Below are 14,800 nucleotides of genomic sequence, written 5' to 3'. Positions count from 1 at the left end.
AGGTTTTTGGTTGCAAGTGACAGAAACCCAATTAAATCTAGTTTAAGCAAAAGAGGGTTCAGGTAACTGAAAAGTCTGACGTAGGACCTCAGGCACAGCTGGACCCAAGTGTCATCAGGAAGCAGTCCTTCTCTGTAGCTTGGCCCTGCTTTCCTCTGTGTTGGTATCATTCCCGAGCAACATATCCCATACATTGGAGAGAAACATTTCCCAGCTCAGCAATCCCAGGGAAAGCAAGACTGACCCAATATTTGCAGCAAAAATTCCCAAATGCAGTCTTATTGGTCCCATGCCCATCCCTGAGCCAACCACAACGGCTGGACGATACAGAGCTCTGATTGGCTAGACCTGGGTCATGTGCCTGTCCCCAAACCAATCACCATAGCCAGAGGGAGGCTGAACTCTAACTGGCCAGACCTGGCTCCCACACCCATCCCTAAACCAGTCGCCTTGGCGGTGGGGGGGTGGGGCAGGCTGCGGTGTTCTAGTTGGGCAGTCCTGGCTCTGATACCCATCTCCAAACCACAGGGACCGGGGAGGGGTGGGTGGTTTCCCAAAGGAAGCCCAAGTGCTGTCCCTAGACGCCGGAGGTCCCCACAATGAAACCCTCACACCAGGGCAGCACAAAGGTGAGCTTCCGTGTCCCGCACACGACCAGCACACAGTGGGGACCCAAAGCGTGTGCCACCCTCCTGTCCACTTGCTCGCATTCCCCAGGAATTTCAGAGCCACTCAGCACGTCCTCCTGCCCCTCCCTCCCAGCCTTACCTGCCACCTGCTCTGCACAGGGTCCCCCGGCCCTCCTGTCACCCAGAGAGATGCCCCCGGGGAAGGCTTGTCTTTTGGCCGGGGGTCGGGGGTGGGGCGGGGCTCGTCCTCTGCCTGCCCTACCTCCCACCCGGATTCTCAATAGAACACAGCTTCTGCACGGCTCCGGGCCCGCCGGCCCTGCTCTCACTGGGCAGGGAGGAGGAGCCTCCTCAGAAGATGAGCCGCCTGAGAGTGGGAGAGACTCCTGGCGTGGCACCGTAGTGCAGCGGCCGCCTGCAACGTAGCCCCATGTGTGTCCTTGCAGGGACAGCTGCCAGCGAGGCTGGAGGCTGCTGTACATCGTGGCTGCCTACCGCAGCTGCTCCGAAGTCCTCCAGCCACACCTCGTTCGCTTCCTCCAAGACGTGGGCCGGACCCCAGGCCTGCCCTTCCAGGGTGAGGGGCCAGCGGGCGGGGAGTCAGGGCCAAGGGCTTGTCTGCCCGGTGAGGACCGGCCGGGCAGCTGGCCGAAGGGCCTGGCCCTTCACAGGTGCCCGGGCAACGTTTACTAACATCAGTCCATCCCCAAACGTTTGTGGAGGTCCCGCAGGGGCAGATGCGATGGGTTGTCTGATCTAACAGGGGGGAGGATGGCGTATCAGGGAAGGCTTCCCAGAGGAAGTGTTGCTCTGGGTCGTGAGCACATGGGAGGGATTTCTAGGTAGGCTGAGTAGCAGGGGTGAAGGCCCGGAGAGGAGGATGTGTGGCATGTGGGAGTGGAGGCGGAGGAGGCGGCAGGGCCCTGTTTCTCTGGTCTTTGGGAATCAACAGGGGTCTTGAGAGGGTTCAGGCAGGGGCGCCAAGGCTGGTGGCAGGGTCTTGGCCTTTTCCCCTTGGATTTTGGAGGAAAGGGGCCACTCCTCAGCCTCAGCCCCAGCCTAGCTTCCAGAGCAACCCCTGGGTCCCCCTAAGAGAGAGGCCGGGGCCCCTGTGGTTACCACGGCGGCCGTGAAGGAGACGGGGACCTCACTCTCTTTGTTTCTGAAGACTCCTCTTTGACTCAGGCAGCAGACTTCCCTGGACTCAGAGGTGAAGAGACTCAGCTCCAGGGAAGGTGGCAGAGTGTGCCCAGCCCTCTTGACCCCTCCCCAGAGCAGGGCGAGGGCACTGCTTAGCCCAGAGAGATGGGGAAACAGATGGTGGGGGCTTCTGCACTGGGATGCTGCACGCAGCTGCGTCATCTTAGCCACACACGGCCTGCGGGGGACAAGCCCCGAGTCACCAGCTGTCTGCGGGGCTCATGGATAAGCAAGGCGTGCGGGCCTCCACTGCGTGGGATGGGGTTCAGATCCAGCTCTTACACTCTGGCTCTTGACCTTGGGTAAATCACTGCCCTCTGAACTGTCTCCTCAGCCGCTGAAGGGAGAGCAGACACACGGCCCCACCCTTCTACCCGCCCCCCCCCCTTGGACTCAGGGCTGGGGCCAGAGGAGCCCCTTTCTCCCCTGCCCACCCTGGGCCAGGCCCTGACTCCCGTTTCTGCAGGGATCGCCAAGGCCTGTGAGCAGAACCTGCAGAGAACGCTGCGCTTCGGTGGCCGTCTGGAGCTCCCCAGCAGCATGGAGCTTCGGGCCATGTTGGTGAGCACTGGGGCGTTGGGGTGAGTGAGACGGCCCGGCCCAGAGACCCCGTCCCGCGCACTCGCCGGCCCTGCCCGGTCCCTGTCGGGGACCCCCACGGAGGGGACAGCAGCTGGCCCAGAGCCCTGGCCCGGCCTTTCCCACTCCCCAATCTCCTCACCCCAGGCCGGCCGCAGTTCCAAGAGGCAGCTCTTTCTTCTCCCCGGAGGCCTCGAGCGCCATCTCAAGATCAAGACGTGCACCGTAAGCGACGGGACGTCTCCGTCGGGCAGGGACCCCTGCCTCCAGGGTGGGCCCCCGAGGGTGCTGAGCCCCCCAGCCTCCCCCACTCGGCAGGATTTATCTCTCAGAGGAGCAGCCTGAGCCTGGGGGAGGGGGGACCTCCAGCTCAGGATCAAACCGCAAATAAGAGACAGGCCAACTCGGAACCCGAGTCTCTCAGACTCCAAAAGCTGTGCCCTTTCCTGCATGCGGCCGGCTCCCAGGGACCTCGGGGATCCTCGCCTCTGCGCAGGGGGTCTGGGTGGCCTTGGGGGCAGAGGTCGCCAGGCCAGTGCAGCCTCACGCTTCCCTCGCCGCAGGTGGCCCTGGACGTGGTGGAGGAGATCTGTGCTGAGATGGCTCTGACCCGCCCCGAGGCCTTTGATGAGTACGTCATCTTTGTTGTCACCAACCGAGGTGAGTGGCCAGAGGCCAGAGGGTGCGGCATGCTGGGCCCACGCCCACCACCCCCACTGTAAGGCCCAGGTCAGATGCCACTTCCTCCAGGAAGCCCCTAGGCCCAGGTAGAGGGACCTCTCTGCCCCGAGCCCCCGCAGCCCCACGTCTGCCCCTCTCTGCTTCGTTCTGTGTGAGCTTGCCTGGCCCGTCAGATCGCGAGTTCCTGGAAGACAGGGCTCCCCTGATGCCTCCCTCTGCCCCTCGGGCCACTCAGTGGGCCCTGCCCTCAAGGAGGATGAGACTTGATAGGATGCGACTCCTGGACCCACAAGTGCAAGTACTTTTTCCTGTCTCTTAACGCCTTAATAGAGGCCGTAAGGGCCCCCACCCTTGGTCTCACCTGGCCCTTCTCAGTTCAGCCGAACCCCTTCCCCCTGCAGCCCACCTGCTGTAGGCTGTGGCCTTGCTTCCTGCCACCAGCCTGTCAGTTCCATCCACCTCCAACCAGCTCTCCCGCTGCTGCCTCGGCTCCGAACCATGTATCCTCAGCCCTGCTTGCCCGGAGTCCAGCCAAGACACAGGGGGAGGGGAAGGCAGTAACAAAATGATCCCCAAAACTGAATTTATGGAGCAGAGGCTATGTCCCAGGTACTGCTGAGAGCATGTCATCCTATAAACTGCTTTAATCCCCACCACAACCATATGAAATGAGACGGTTATTGTTCCCATTTCCAGATGGGAAAACTGAGGCCCAGGGAGACTGTATTAGTCTCCTGTTGCCACCATAACAAATCAGCACATACTCATTGGGTTAAAACAACACAGGTTTATTATCATATGGTTTGAAGATCAGAAGTCCTGAAACCAGAGTGTCCTCAGGGCTAACTCCTTCTGGAGACTCTGGGAAAGAGTCTCTTTCCCGGCCTTTTCTGCTTCTAGAGGCGCCCACATTCCTTGCCTCACGGCCCCTTCCTTCATCTTCAAAGCCAGCAGCGTAGCATCTTCCAATCTCTCCTTCTTTAAGGACCCTTGAGACTACACTGGGTCCACTTGGGTACCCACGATAATCTCCCCATCTCAAGATCCTTAATCACATTTCAAAGTCCCCTTTGCCATGAAGGTACATATGCACAGGTGGCGGGGAATAGAACGGGGACATCTTTGGGGTCAGGCTGTTATTCAGCCTGCTGCAGAGATTAAAGGACTTATCCAAGGTCACACAGTTGGGATTTGAACCCAGACTGTCTGGCCTCGAGAGTCTGGACTTTATCATCGTGCCACCCCGCCCCCGCTTTGGTAAAATTTTACCGAAGGTGTGGGATGGAAGCAGAAATGTCAGTTCAGGAAATGAAAACTTAAGCCTCTCGTACAGGCTGAGACCCGCTCAGTGCCAGACCCCACCGTCCTCCCCACCCGCCCCAGGAGACCGGCAGGGGGTTCTCCCCTGAAGGAGCTCCGCAGAAAGGCATCCACTGGCCCTCCTGACCTGAGGCCTCATGTGCCCCTCCTTGTCCCCAGCCCTCCTCTGGAAAGGGGCTAGGCTTTCTCTGAGCACCACGCAGGGTACTTCCCTAGACCTAGGCGGGCTGTAGCTTGAGGTTACAACTTGCACAAACACAGGCACCCTGTCCCATAAACATGCTCTCCTTTACTGAGGATGCTGTGTCCCAGAGCGGAGAGGGGGCTTGCCACTCGTACCCCAGCCAGCTGCCCCCGGCTCCCCACAGGCCAGCACGTGTGCCCGCTCAGCCGCCGCGCCTACATCCTGGACGTGGCCTCGGAGATGGAGCAGGTGGATGGTGGCTACACGCTGTGGTTCCGGCGCGTGCTCTGGGATCAGCCGCTCAAGTTCGAGAATGAGCTCTACGTGACCATGCACTACAACCAGGTCAGCGCGGGCCGCTCTGAGGCTCTGGAACTTTCCGGGCTCCCCCGGGCCTTGGCGTTTGAGGCCTTCATGATTCGGGCCCCGAGGCGTCTGCTCCCTGCGGGCTCTGCTTTTCTGAGTCTCCGGCGAGGCCGCCCCAATGGCACTGCTTCAGGAGGCCTCTCCGTCCTCCTTCCTCTGGCTCTCCTCCTGCGCTGTGCACTTGGCCTGTCCCTCGCTGAAAGGCTTTGCCTGGCCTTGTCATTTTCGTGGTGCTGCCCCTCCCCTTTGAGACTTGGTCGTCTAAGTCAGGGTCGTGGGGTTAACAAAGCCTGGTTCTTCCTCTTGTGCCGACACTTGTGGATGTGCTTGGACAGAGAGCGCGTGCTTCTCTGGAGCTGGTGCTGCAGCTGCGACCGTTCCGAGTCCAAATCCGGCCACTGGGCTCTTGTGCCTGAGGGTCAGCCAGCGGCAGCCGGAGGACTTGTGGAAATGGGACCCCAGGTCCTGCATGCTGCAGGCGGGTGCCAGTGCTTCCCGGGGCCCTGTGGCTTCCCGGCCACAGCCCTCCCAGCTCACCGTCATGTGTCACTCCTCCCAGAAGCCCAGGGAAGTGACAGGCCACCCTCCCCCGGAAGTGAGTGGGGCTGGAACCACTCAGTGTCTGTGTCTGCGCCTCCCCAGTTGCCTGCCCAGTGCCTGGCCGCCCGCGGACCCTCACCTGCCTCACCCCGTCCCCCGCAGGTGCTGCCCGACTACCTGAAGGGCCTGTTCAGCAGCATACCGGCCGGCCAGCCCGGCGAGCAGCAGCTGCAGCAGGTGTCCAAGCTGGCCGCACTGCAGCACCGAGCCAGGGACCACTTCTACCTGCCCAGCACGTGAGCACCCACCCAGCCCAGCCCGTCCAGCTGGGCCCCCACCTCCGGGCATGACAGGTCACTTCCAGCTGGTAGTAATAGCTCAGAGCAAACGGAGTGACAAAAAGCTTTCGGGACACACACCCTGTGGTCCAGGAAATACACATGGCCCCGCAGAAAGATCTGGCCATGGAAACGTTCACCGTGGTGTCACCTACAATCTCCGACGACAGGGAATTCCTTAAAAAACTTGTGGAGGGATTTCCCTGGTGGTGCAGTGGTTAAGAATCCGCCTGCCACTGCAGGGGTCACGGGTTCAAGCCCTGGTCCGGGAAGATCCCACATGCCGCGGAGCAACTAAGCCTGTGCGTCACAACTGCTGAGCCTGCACTCCAGAGCCCGCGAGCCACAACTACTGAGCCCGTGTGCCACAACTACTGAAGCCCACGCGCCTAGAGGCCCTGCTCCGCAACAAGAGAAGCCACCGCAATGAGAAGCCCGCGCACCGCAACCAAGAGTAGCCTCCGCTCGCTGCAACTAGAGAAAGCCCGTGCACAGCAACGAAGACCCAACACAGCCAAAAATAAATTAATTAATTAAAAGAATAAAATTAAAAAAAATAAAAGATCCCGCGTGGCACAACTAAGACCCACTGCAGCCTAAATAATAAATAAATATTAAAAAACAAATTGTGGGGCATCAGGCAGCCTTTAAACTGATGTTTTCGAAGAGGCGAGACATCAGTCATCCCAGGCTCTCCATCTTCGGGCCTTTTTACTCTTTTTTTTTTTTTTTTTAACAAAGTAATTAATTAATTAATTTATGGCCGCATTGGGTTTTTTTTTAAAATCTGGCTCCTTAATTAATTAATTTATTTATTTTTGTCTGTGTTGGGTCTTAGTTTCTGCGTGAGGGCTTTCTCTAGTTGTGGGAAGCGGGGGCCACTCTTCATCGCAGTGCATGGGCCTCTCACTATTGCGGCCTCTCTTGTTGCGGAGCACAGGCTCCAGACGCGCAGGCTCAGTAGTTGTGGCTCACGGGCCTAGTTGCTCTGCGGCATGTGGGATCTTCCCAGACCAGGGCTCGAACCCGTGTCCGTTGCATTAGCAGGCAGATTCTCAACCACTGCGCCACCAGGGAAGCCCTATTGGGTCTTTTGTTGCTGCGCACGGGCTTTCTCTAGTTGCGGCGAGCAGGGGCTACTCTTCGTTGCGGTGCCTGGGCTTCTCATTGCGGTGGCTTCTCTTATTGCAGAGCGTGGGCTCTAGGCGCACAGGCTCAGTAGTTGTGGCACACGGGCTTAGTTGCTCTGCGGCATGTGGGATCTTCCTGGACCAGGGCTTGAACCCGTGTCCCCTGCATTGGCAGGTGGATTCTTAACCACTGCACCACCAGGGAAGTCCCCTACTCTCTTAAAAATAAGACCCCAAAGGGATTTTGTTTCTGTGCGTAGTATCTATTCATATATTTACACTATTCAAAATTAAAACTGAGAAACGATTTAAAATATTGACTTAGTAAGTAATTAAAAATAAGGACACCCCGTGTTAATATAAAGGCGTATATGTGATAATTATAATACAAATAGTGGAAGGTAACATTACACGTTAATATAAATAAGTTATGAAAACACAAGTGTATTTTCCCAAAAACTCCAGTGAGAAGAGCGGCACTGTTTGACATTCTGCAAATCTCTGTACCATTTGGCGTGACAGACGGCAGCTGGATGCCTGTCTTTGCCTCTTTGTCAGTCTGTTGTGATCTCACGTGTCACATAGCCTCTGGCGGACTCCACCGTGCACTTGTGAGGGAACGAGAGGGGAGAGCAGATGACCGCTCAGGTTCTTAAGGGAGTTGCGTTGCCCTCCCAGACCCTCGGCCACACTATGAGAGCCCCTGGTGTGAACCAGCGTAGGGAAGGCAGTGGAGTGTGGACAGAGGATGTCCCGGTGCCCAGCACACTGTAAGGGCTCAGCACCCAACTCTTTCTGTGCTGTCATTTTAAGGGGAAAGTGCAGGAAGCACAGAAAGTTATCATCCCAGCCCTGGAGAAAGACAGTTGTGGCCTTCCTACTCTTTGCAAGGCACTCTGCACACATTGTCTCAGCTAATCTCCCCAACCGCACTTTTTAATTTTTCAAATAAATTTATTTATTTATTTATTTATTTATTTCATTTTTGGCTGCATTGGGTCTTTGTTGCTGCGCGCGGGCTTTCTCTGGTTGCGGCGAGCAGGGGCTACTCTTTGTTGCGGTGCGCGGGCTTCTCATTGCGGTGGCTTCTCTTGTTGCGGAGCACGGGCTCTAGGCACACGGGCTTCAGTAGTTGTAGCACGCAGGCTCAGTAGTTGTGGTGCACGGGCTTAGTTGCTCCGCGGCACATGGGATCTTCCTGGAGCAGGGCTCGAACCCGTGTCCCTTGCATTGGCAGGCGTAGTCTTAACCACTGCGCCACCAGGGAAGTCCCCAACCACACTTTCTTTACCCCTTTTACAGATGAGGAAACCGAGGCCCAGAGAGGGGATATGGCTTCCCCAGCTAATACGTGGTAGGACCAGGATCCAGACCTGGGGAGACTGGGTCAGATGCCAGGCTCTTACCCAGCAGAGCAGAGAGGAAAGATATTGCCTGGAGGGTCTTTTGAGGGGTTCCCCTGACGTTCCCCCTTCCCCGGTGTGCAGCCCATGGCAGCCGGGACCGGTATTTGTTGGTATTTTTCAGATGTCCTGAGACACAGGGCTGCCCCAGGGGATCCAGCATGTGTCAGGGGGAGGCCTGGCCTGGTGGGCCCAGTGCTCTGTGCCCTCCGTCTCTGACCAGCCACTGGTGGTTGCTTTGCTGCCCTGATACTTCCCTCAGCGTGTGCTTCTCACCCCTTTGGCCTGGGCTTCTCCCTGGGGCGGGGGCTACAAAGGACGAACGCACCTTGGGTTCAAGCCTCGGCCCGGACCGGTCACTGTGTGACCTTGGACTGGCTGGTAAAGTTCTCAGAGTCTCTGTTCCCTCCTCTGCAAACGGGGAGCCTAGTGGTACTGGCCAGCGGTTATTGAGCACCTGCTGTGTGCCCAGGCACTGAGTCAGCCTCACTCCGCAGTGAGTGGGGGTCCAGGAGGTTTAGCGTAAAGCCTGGCGGCACTCAGAGCGGCCTTTCCCTGCACGCCAGGCGCGAGGCCCAGGAGTACATCCCGGCCCAGCTCTACCGCACTGTGGCCGCCTCGGCGTGGCCCAGCCTGCTCGGCCAGCACCGGCAGCAGATGCAGGCGCTCAGCCCCCACCAGGCTCGCGCCCAGTTTCTGGGTGAGAAGGAGTCCGGGCTGCGGAGGGAACCGTGGGGGCCTGGTTGAGGAGGGTGGGGTGGGGGCACCTTTGCCTCTGTACAGAGGCATTTTTGGTGCCAGCTTTCCGAAGTCCTCGCCGGGGCCCCACCTAGGCTGGGGGCCCCGGCAGGGAAGGAGGGGGGCCTGAGGCCGGCAGCTGGACCGGCGGGAGGGGCCGCCCGAGCAGGTGGGGGGCGGCACTGAGGCGCCTGCGTCACCTGCCCGCCCCTCCCCCGCCCCAGGCCTCCTCAGCGCCTCGCCCATGTTCGGCTCCTCCTTCTTCTTCGTCCAGAGCTGCAGCAACGGCGCGGTGCCCGCCCCCTGCATCCTTGCGGTCAACCAGAATGGCCTTAACTTCCTCAGCACCGAGACCCACGTGAGTGGCCTCAGCCCCGCCCCGCCCCTCCCCCCAGGGGATGGGAAGTCCAGCTCCGCTGCTTACACCTGCGTGACCTTGGGCGAGGCTCCTTGCCTGTCCGAGCCTCACTGCCTCACCTGGGATGCAGGGCTGTTGTCAAGGTGAAAGGAGGTGAAACACAGGCCAACGCTCAAAGCCTGTGTTGGTCCGCTGGGGCTGACGGGGCGGGGCTGGCGGGGCTTCAGCAACAGAAATTGTTTTCCTGGTGGTTCTGGACGGTGGACATCTAAGATCAAGGTGCCCGCAGGGTTGGTTTCCTCTGAGGCCTCTCTCCTTGCTTGTAGATGGCCGTCCTGCCCGTTTCCTCACATGGCCCTTTCTCTGTGCACATCCCTGGGGTCTGTGTGTCCCAATTTCCTCTTCTCATAAGGACAGTGGTCCCGTGGCATGGGAGCCCACCCTAACCTTCCCTCTTCAAAGGTCTGTCTCCAGATTCTGAGGTCCTGGGTCAGGGCTTCAGCATATGGATTTGAGGGACACAATTCAGTCCAGGACAAAAAGGATCTGCTACCCCTATTCTTAGTTCTTCCCCCGGGAGTGGGCCCTGAGATGAGGGCTCCAGGACAAGTAGCTTACGTGGAAACACTGGAGCGAGGAAGTGAGACCGGGAGGAGGGTCGTACCCTGGGGGATGCACCTGGGGAGGAGCGTGTTAGCAAGCAGGTTCCTGCTGTGGGGACTGGCGCTCGGTCCCGCGGGGAACAGGGCCCTCAGAGGATGCCCCCCATCGTGCGGGCCGGGGAGCTGGGTTGTCTGTCTGCTGTGGCCTGTTGTTCGTGATGGGGTTCTGACTCTCATCACTCTGGCTATCCCTGTGTGGGAAGCTTTTGCTCCTGGGGCCGGAAAGAAAGCTCCAGACCAAGAGGGGCGGGTGTGAAGAAGCAGCCTTGATGTGAAGGCATTTCCTGCATCCCTAGATCACAAGCATTTAGAGCAGTGCCTGGCACGCCACACATGCGTGCAGCAGTATTTGTTGAAATAATTTCACAGGTGAGAAACTGAGGTCCAGAGAGGTAAAGTAGCTTGCTCCGGGTCACACAGCAAGTCACTGGGGAACTAGTTAGTACTCGAACCGAGCTGAGCTGTCACGCCACCTACGGATCTGACCTCCAGCGGTGGGGTAAGGCTGGGTGAGACTGTCGCACCCCCAAACCTGTCTGCCCCCATTTCCCCCAGGAGCTGATGGTGAAGTTCTCCCTGAAGGAGATCCAGTCGACGAGGACCCAGCGGCCCACGGCCAGCTCCAGCTACCCGTACGTGGAGATCGCACTGGGGGATGTGGCGACCCAGCACACCATGCAGCTGCAGCTGGAGCAGGTGGGCCCCGCCTGGCAGCCCGGCTTGTCACCCGGACCCCCACTCCCTCATTCCGCTCGCCAGGCTTTTCTCTGGGTCTGGCTCCAAGATGGGTCAGGTCCTAGCCGTGTCCCAGGGAACATCCAGCCCAGTGCAGGGGACAGAGCTAACCCAACACCTCACAGAACTGTGGGTCATGTGGTCTACCAGAGAAGCATCTTGATGGTGGGATCATGGGAAAGGGTGGGTCCAGGTTGTTTTTAGAATAGTGAGGAGTTTGATGGGGAATTGGGGAGACACAGCCAGGGAAGGGCAGGTCTTAAGGGTCCTTGAATATAAAGCTAAGAATCTGGGGCTTCCTCCTGAGGGCACTCGGGAGCCATAGAAGGTTGGTGGGAGGGCAGGACCCAGGCAGTTTGAGGACGTTCACCTGGGCTGAGGCTCGGAGGATGGATTGTTGAGGTTGAGGGGTGGAGAGTGGGGTTCCCATGTGACAGGGAGGCCAAGGCCCAGCTGCCCTGGACCTTTCTCCTATTGCAGCAACTGTGGCGGCTCCTTAAAAGCTGTGGCTGACCTTTAGGTCAGTCAAGTCCAAGTCTCGCAGTGCCCGGGGATGGGGCAGGACCAGAGTTCTCAGCCCACTGGAGAGAGGGGACTGAGGTCCAGAGCAGGGGTAGAATCGGGGCTGGGCCCACACGTCTGGGCCCACCGCACCCACTCAAGATGTGGGCCCAGGACCACTTCTCACGGCACGGCCTGCCTTGGTGGGGCTGCTATCCCAGGGCACGAGACAGGGGCTCCCACTGCCCCAGCCCTGCCTCTAAAGGAGGAGCCCCCCGCCCCGGGATCGGTGTGCTTCCCACTGCTCCCCAGTCCTGCTCCTGCTGAGGTCACCCCCACCCTGGCCTTATCTGTGGCTCATCCTGCTTCCCAGAACCCCCAGTCTGAGCTCCCACCACAGCAAACCCACCTCCTCGGGCCTGCCCGTCCGTTGCCCCTTGGGCCCCTTTTCTGGAGAGCCCTCCCCTGGACGACTTCTAACTGGTGCTGAGTCCGGTCCCCCCTCCCCAACCCCGGCACCCCTCTGACCATGAGGCGTCCAAAGCCAGCTCTGCTGAGACAGCCCCTTATTTCTCTCTCCTGCCCTGACCCCGTCAACATTGCCCTTGGAGACCAACAGGCCTCTGCCCTCACCTCTCACCCTTGCAGGCCCTTGGGCCCCCAACCCAGCAGCCCTTCCCGTCCCTGCCCCCTCCTCTGATTACCTCCGTGGCCTCCGCTCTCATCCCTCCCCTCTGCTTACCTGCCCCCCTCCCCACCCCAGACCCACTGCACTCACTGTCCCCTCTACCTGGGACACGCTTGCCTGCATCACGGGGCTCCCTCCCTCCCTTTGTTCGGGTTTCAGCACAAACATCACCTCCTTCTAGAAGCCTACCCTGACCCTCCTCCCCGATAGTTCACTCTCTCCGCCTCAGCAGCCCTCATATGGCTTGGAAATCACTTAGTTATTTGTTCCCAGATTGTCTGTCTCCCCACTAGAATGTCAGCCCCGAGAGGGCGGGGCAGGGCAGGGCTGTGTCCAGCTTGTCCCCACGGTGTCCCTAGCACAGCCCGGCTGTAGTGGGTGCTCAGGAAGTGAGTGGGTGGAGGAGGAGGCCTCTCTGGCTTCTCCGCTTGCTCCCGGTACCCTCCCCACCCGCGACCTCTTTGCGTTGCCACCTCTGCTCTGCCTCTGTCATGCATGTGTAGAGGACACATTTATTAATTAATCATTCATTCTTTCAATGTATAACCAGTGAGCATCTCTATGCAGCAGGTTCTGCACTTAGCTGCAGAGTTACTGAGCAGACCCTCCAGCCCTGGCCCCCACAGAGCCCCAGGTCTCAGGGGTGTGACAGACATCAAAGCCTCTCTAATAAACCGTGATCAGTGCGGGGAGGGTGTACCCGTGCTATCCAGGAGGTAATCAGCGAGGGCTTCCAGGAGCAGGTGATGTCTGAGTGCAGCAGTGATCCCGCCTACCTCTGACAGGCTGTGTGAGGGCATCTGGAAGCAACCCAGCTTCTTATTGAGCCCCAGTTTCCACACCTGCCAAGTGGGGCAGCATTCCCAGTGAGGCCTGGAGTGCTGCAGCATGTGGGTGGGAGGATGGCAGGTGGGGAGGAGCCCACTCTGATCTCATTAGCCGAGGTGGCCCCCAGGGTGTGGCCTTGGGTTCAAGTCCCACCATCCCCAGCTGTGAGGTCTGGGGCAACTGGCTTCAGGGCTCTGGCCTCAGTTTCCTCACCTGTGGAATGGGCTCTAAGAATGTCTGACTCATAGGGACACTGCAGGGACTGGGAGGGGTGGGACATGGGGGGCTCTTGGGACAGTGCCTGGTCCTCAGTTGCCACCCAGTAAGTGCTGTCCTCCTTATTTTCACCCTCCCTCTGGGCAGCTTCCCAGCCCCCAGGAAGTGCCTGGGGAGATTCCGGCACTGGCGGTAGAGACCAATTTTCCACAGTCCCCGCTGCCTGCCCCGCCCCCAGCAGGTGGGAGCCCTGAGGCTGGGTCACAGCTCATTCTAGGCTGTGGGCGCCAGGTGGTAACCAGGGCAGCAGCACGTGGTTAGAAACCATTTATTGATGGGGCTAATAGGTGTCAAGTCTAGAGGATTCACGTGTAGTAAAATCTCATCGCATCCTCCCCATGGCTCCGAGAGCCAGGCCCTGGTAAACCGAGCCCCCAGGGGTGAGACCACGGAGGCTCAGAGAGGTGCAGTAACTGGTTTCAGGTCACACAGGCCACATGCAGCAGAGCTGGCAGGTGCACTGCTCTCCTCCCGGCTCACCCCTTCCCACCTGCAGCCTGGCATTCCTCCCCCTAGCTGCTCGTGGGCCACCCAGGGCCCTGGGGAGGTGGGGATGAGGGTGGGGCCCACTAGTCCCGCCGGAGGCTGGCCTCCATCTCTCTCCCCTCTCCCGGCCACATCTCACCCCAGGTGAGAGCTGGGAAGTGTTGGGCCTCTCACCGTCTCTCCTGCAGGGCCTGGAGCTGTGTCGCGTGGTGGCCGTGCACGTGGAGAACCTGCTCAGTGCCCGTGAGAAGCGGCTCACGCTGCCCCCCAGCGAGATCACACTGCTCTGACCCAGCCCCCAGCTGCCCTGTGCCAGGAGGCTTGCTGTGTGGTCCCAGGGGAGTTACTGGGCCAGAACCTTAGGGGAGACCAAGAGGCAGTAGGTGGCATGGCACAAGCCCCCAGGAACCTGAGAAGACTGATCCAGAGTTGGGATGGAGTTGCAGTGTGCAAACTTGGGTCAGATGGCAGGAGGGACTTCCAAAGACTGACTAGTGGGGCCTCCTGCCACCTACCACTGTGGCCCTGCCCCGACTCCCCCTGCGGCAGGGAAGCCCCACACCAGTAGCCTAGACCAACTGAACCTGCGTTTGCTTTCCTTGGGGTCTGATGTTCAAATCTGCCCCATGTCCCTGCCCCGGCCCCTCACATGTCCCCCCGTCAGGTGCCCCTGCACTGCTGCTGAGCTTGGGTTCCTGACTCTTGGTCATTTCTATGCAAATAAAAGGTACGCCTGGCAGCCTGTTCTCCATGTGGTTGTTGAGTGACTGGAAAATGAGTCTGAGGGAGGAGCCAGGAGGTTCAAAAAATACTGATTAATTATAATTGCTATGAAATCATTTTATTCTGCATTATCGTGTTTATAAAATTACATTGGTAATGAAGCAAAGGGGGCAAAATGTTAATAAGTAGCCAATTTGGGTAAAGGTGTGTAGGAATTTTTTGTTCTGCTTTTGCGACTTCTATAAGTTTGAAATTATGTTAAAATTATAAAGTTATATAAATTGCATTGAAAAAAAAAAACAAACAGAGCCAGCTCTGTTCAGGGGAACCTGGGCCTCCAGCAGAGACATCTGTCCTTACCCTCTCCCTGTGGGCCCCTGCCCCTCTACCCCGCACTCCTTGGGTAGCCCTAACCCCAGGACCCCGTCACTGGGT

The 14,800-nt window shown here is 58.9% G+C and overlaps 1 protein-coding gene across 1 annotated transcript in view; it reads left to right on the top strand.

Moving 5' to 3' along the window:
- Positions 1-14,372, top strand: part of MYO15A (myosin XVA) — a gene marked incomplete at its 5' end in the record, with an annotated part of 50,233 nt that extends 35,861 nt beyond the window's left edge. The window contains 10 exons of the mRNA XM_082861641.1: positions 1,076-1,206; positions 2,296-2,390; positions 2,556-2,633; positions 2,972-3,068; positions 4,778-4,938; positions 5,662-5,795; positions 8,937-9,070; positions 9,333-9,466; positions 10,684-10,824; positions 13,831-14,372. Of these exons, the coding sequence (XP_082717767.1) occupies positions 1,076-1,206; positions 2,296-2,390; positions 2,556-2,633; positions 2,972-3,068; positions 4,778-4,938; positions 5,662-5,795; positions 8,937-9,070; positions 9,333-9,466; positions 10,684-10,824; positions 13,831-13,932 (1,207 nt within the window). The 3' untranslated portion in view covers positions 13,933-14,372. The remainder of the gene's footprint in view (positions 1-1,075; positions 1,207-2,295; positions 2,391-2,555; positions 2,634-2,971; positions 3,069-4,777; positions 4,939-5,661; positions 5,796-8,936; positions 9,071-9,332; positions 9,467-10,683; positions 10,825-13,830) is intronic.
- Between the last annotated feature and the right edge of the window lie 428 nt (positions 14,373-14,800).

Source organism: Leucopleurus acutus, assembly GCF_964270905.1.
Source record: "Leucopleurus acutus genome assembly, chromosome: 19".
In the NCBI taxonomy this organism is placed as follows: Eukaryota; Metazoa; Chordata; class Mammalia; order Artiodactyla; family Delphinidae; genus Leucopleurus; species Leucopleurus acutus.
This window is presented reverse-complemented; position numbering and strand designations above follow the sequence as displayed.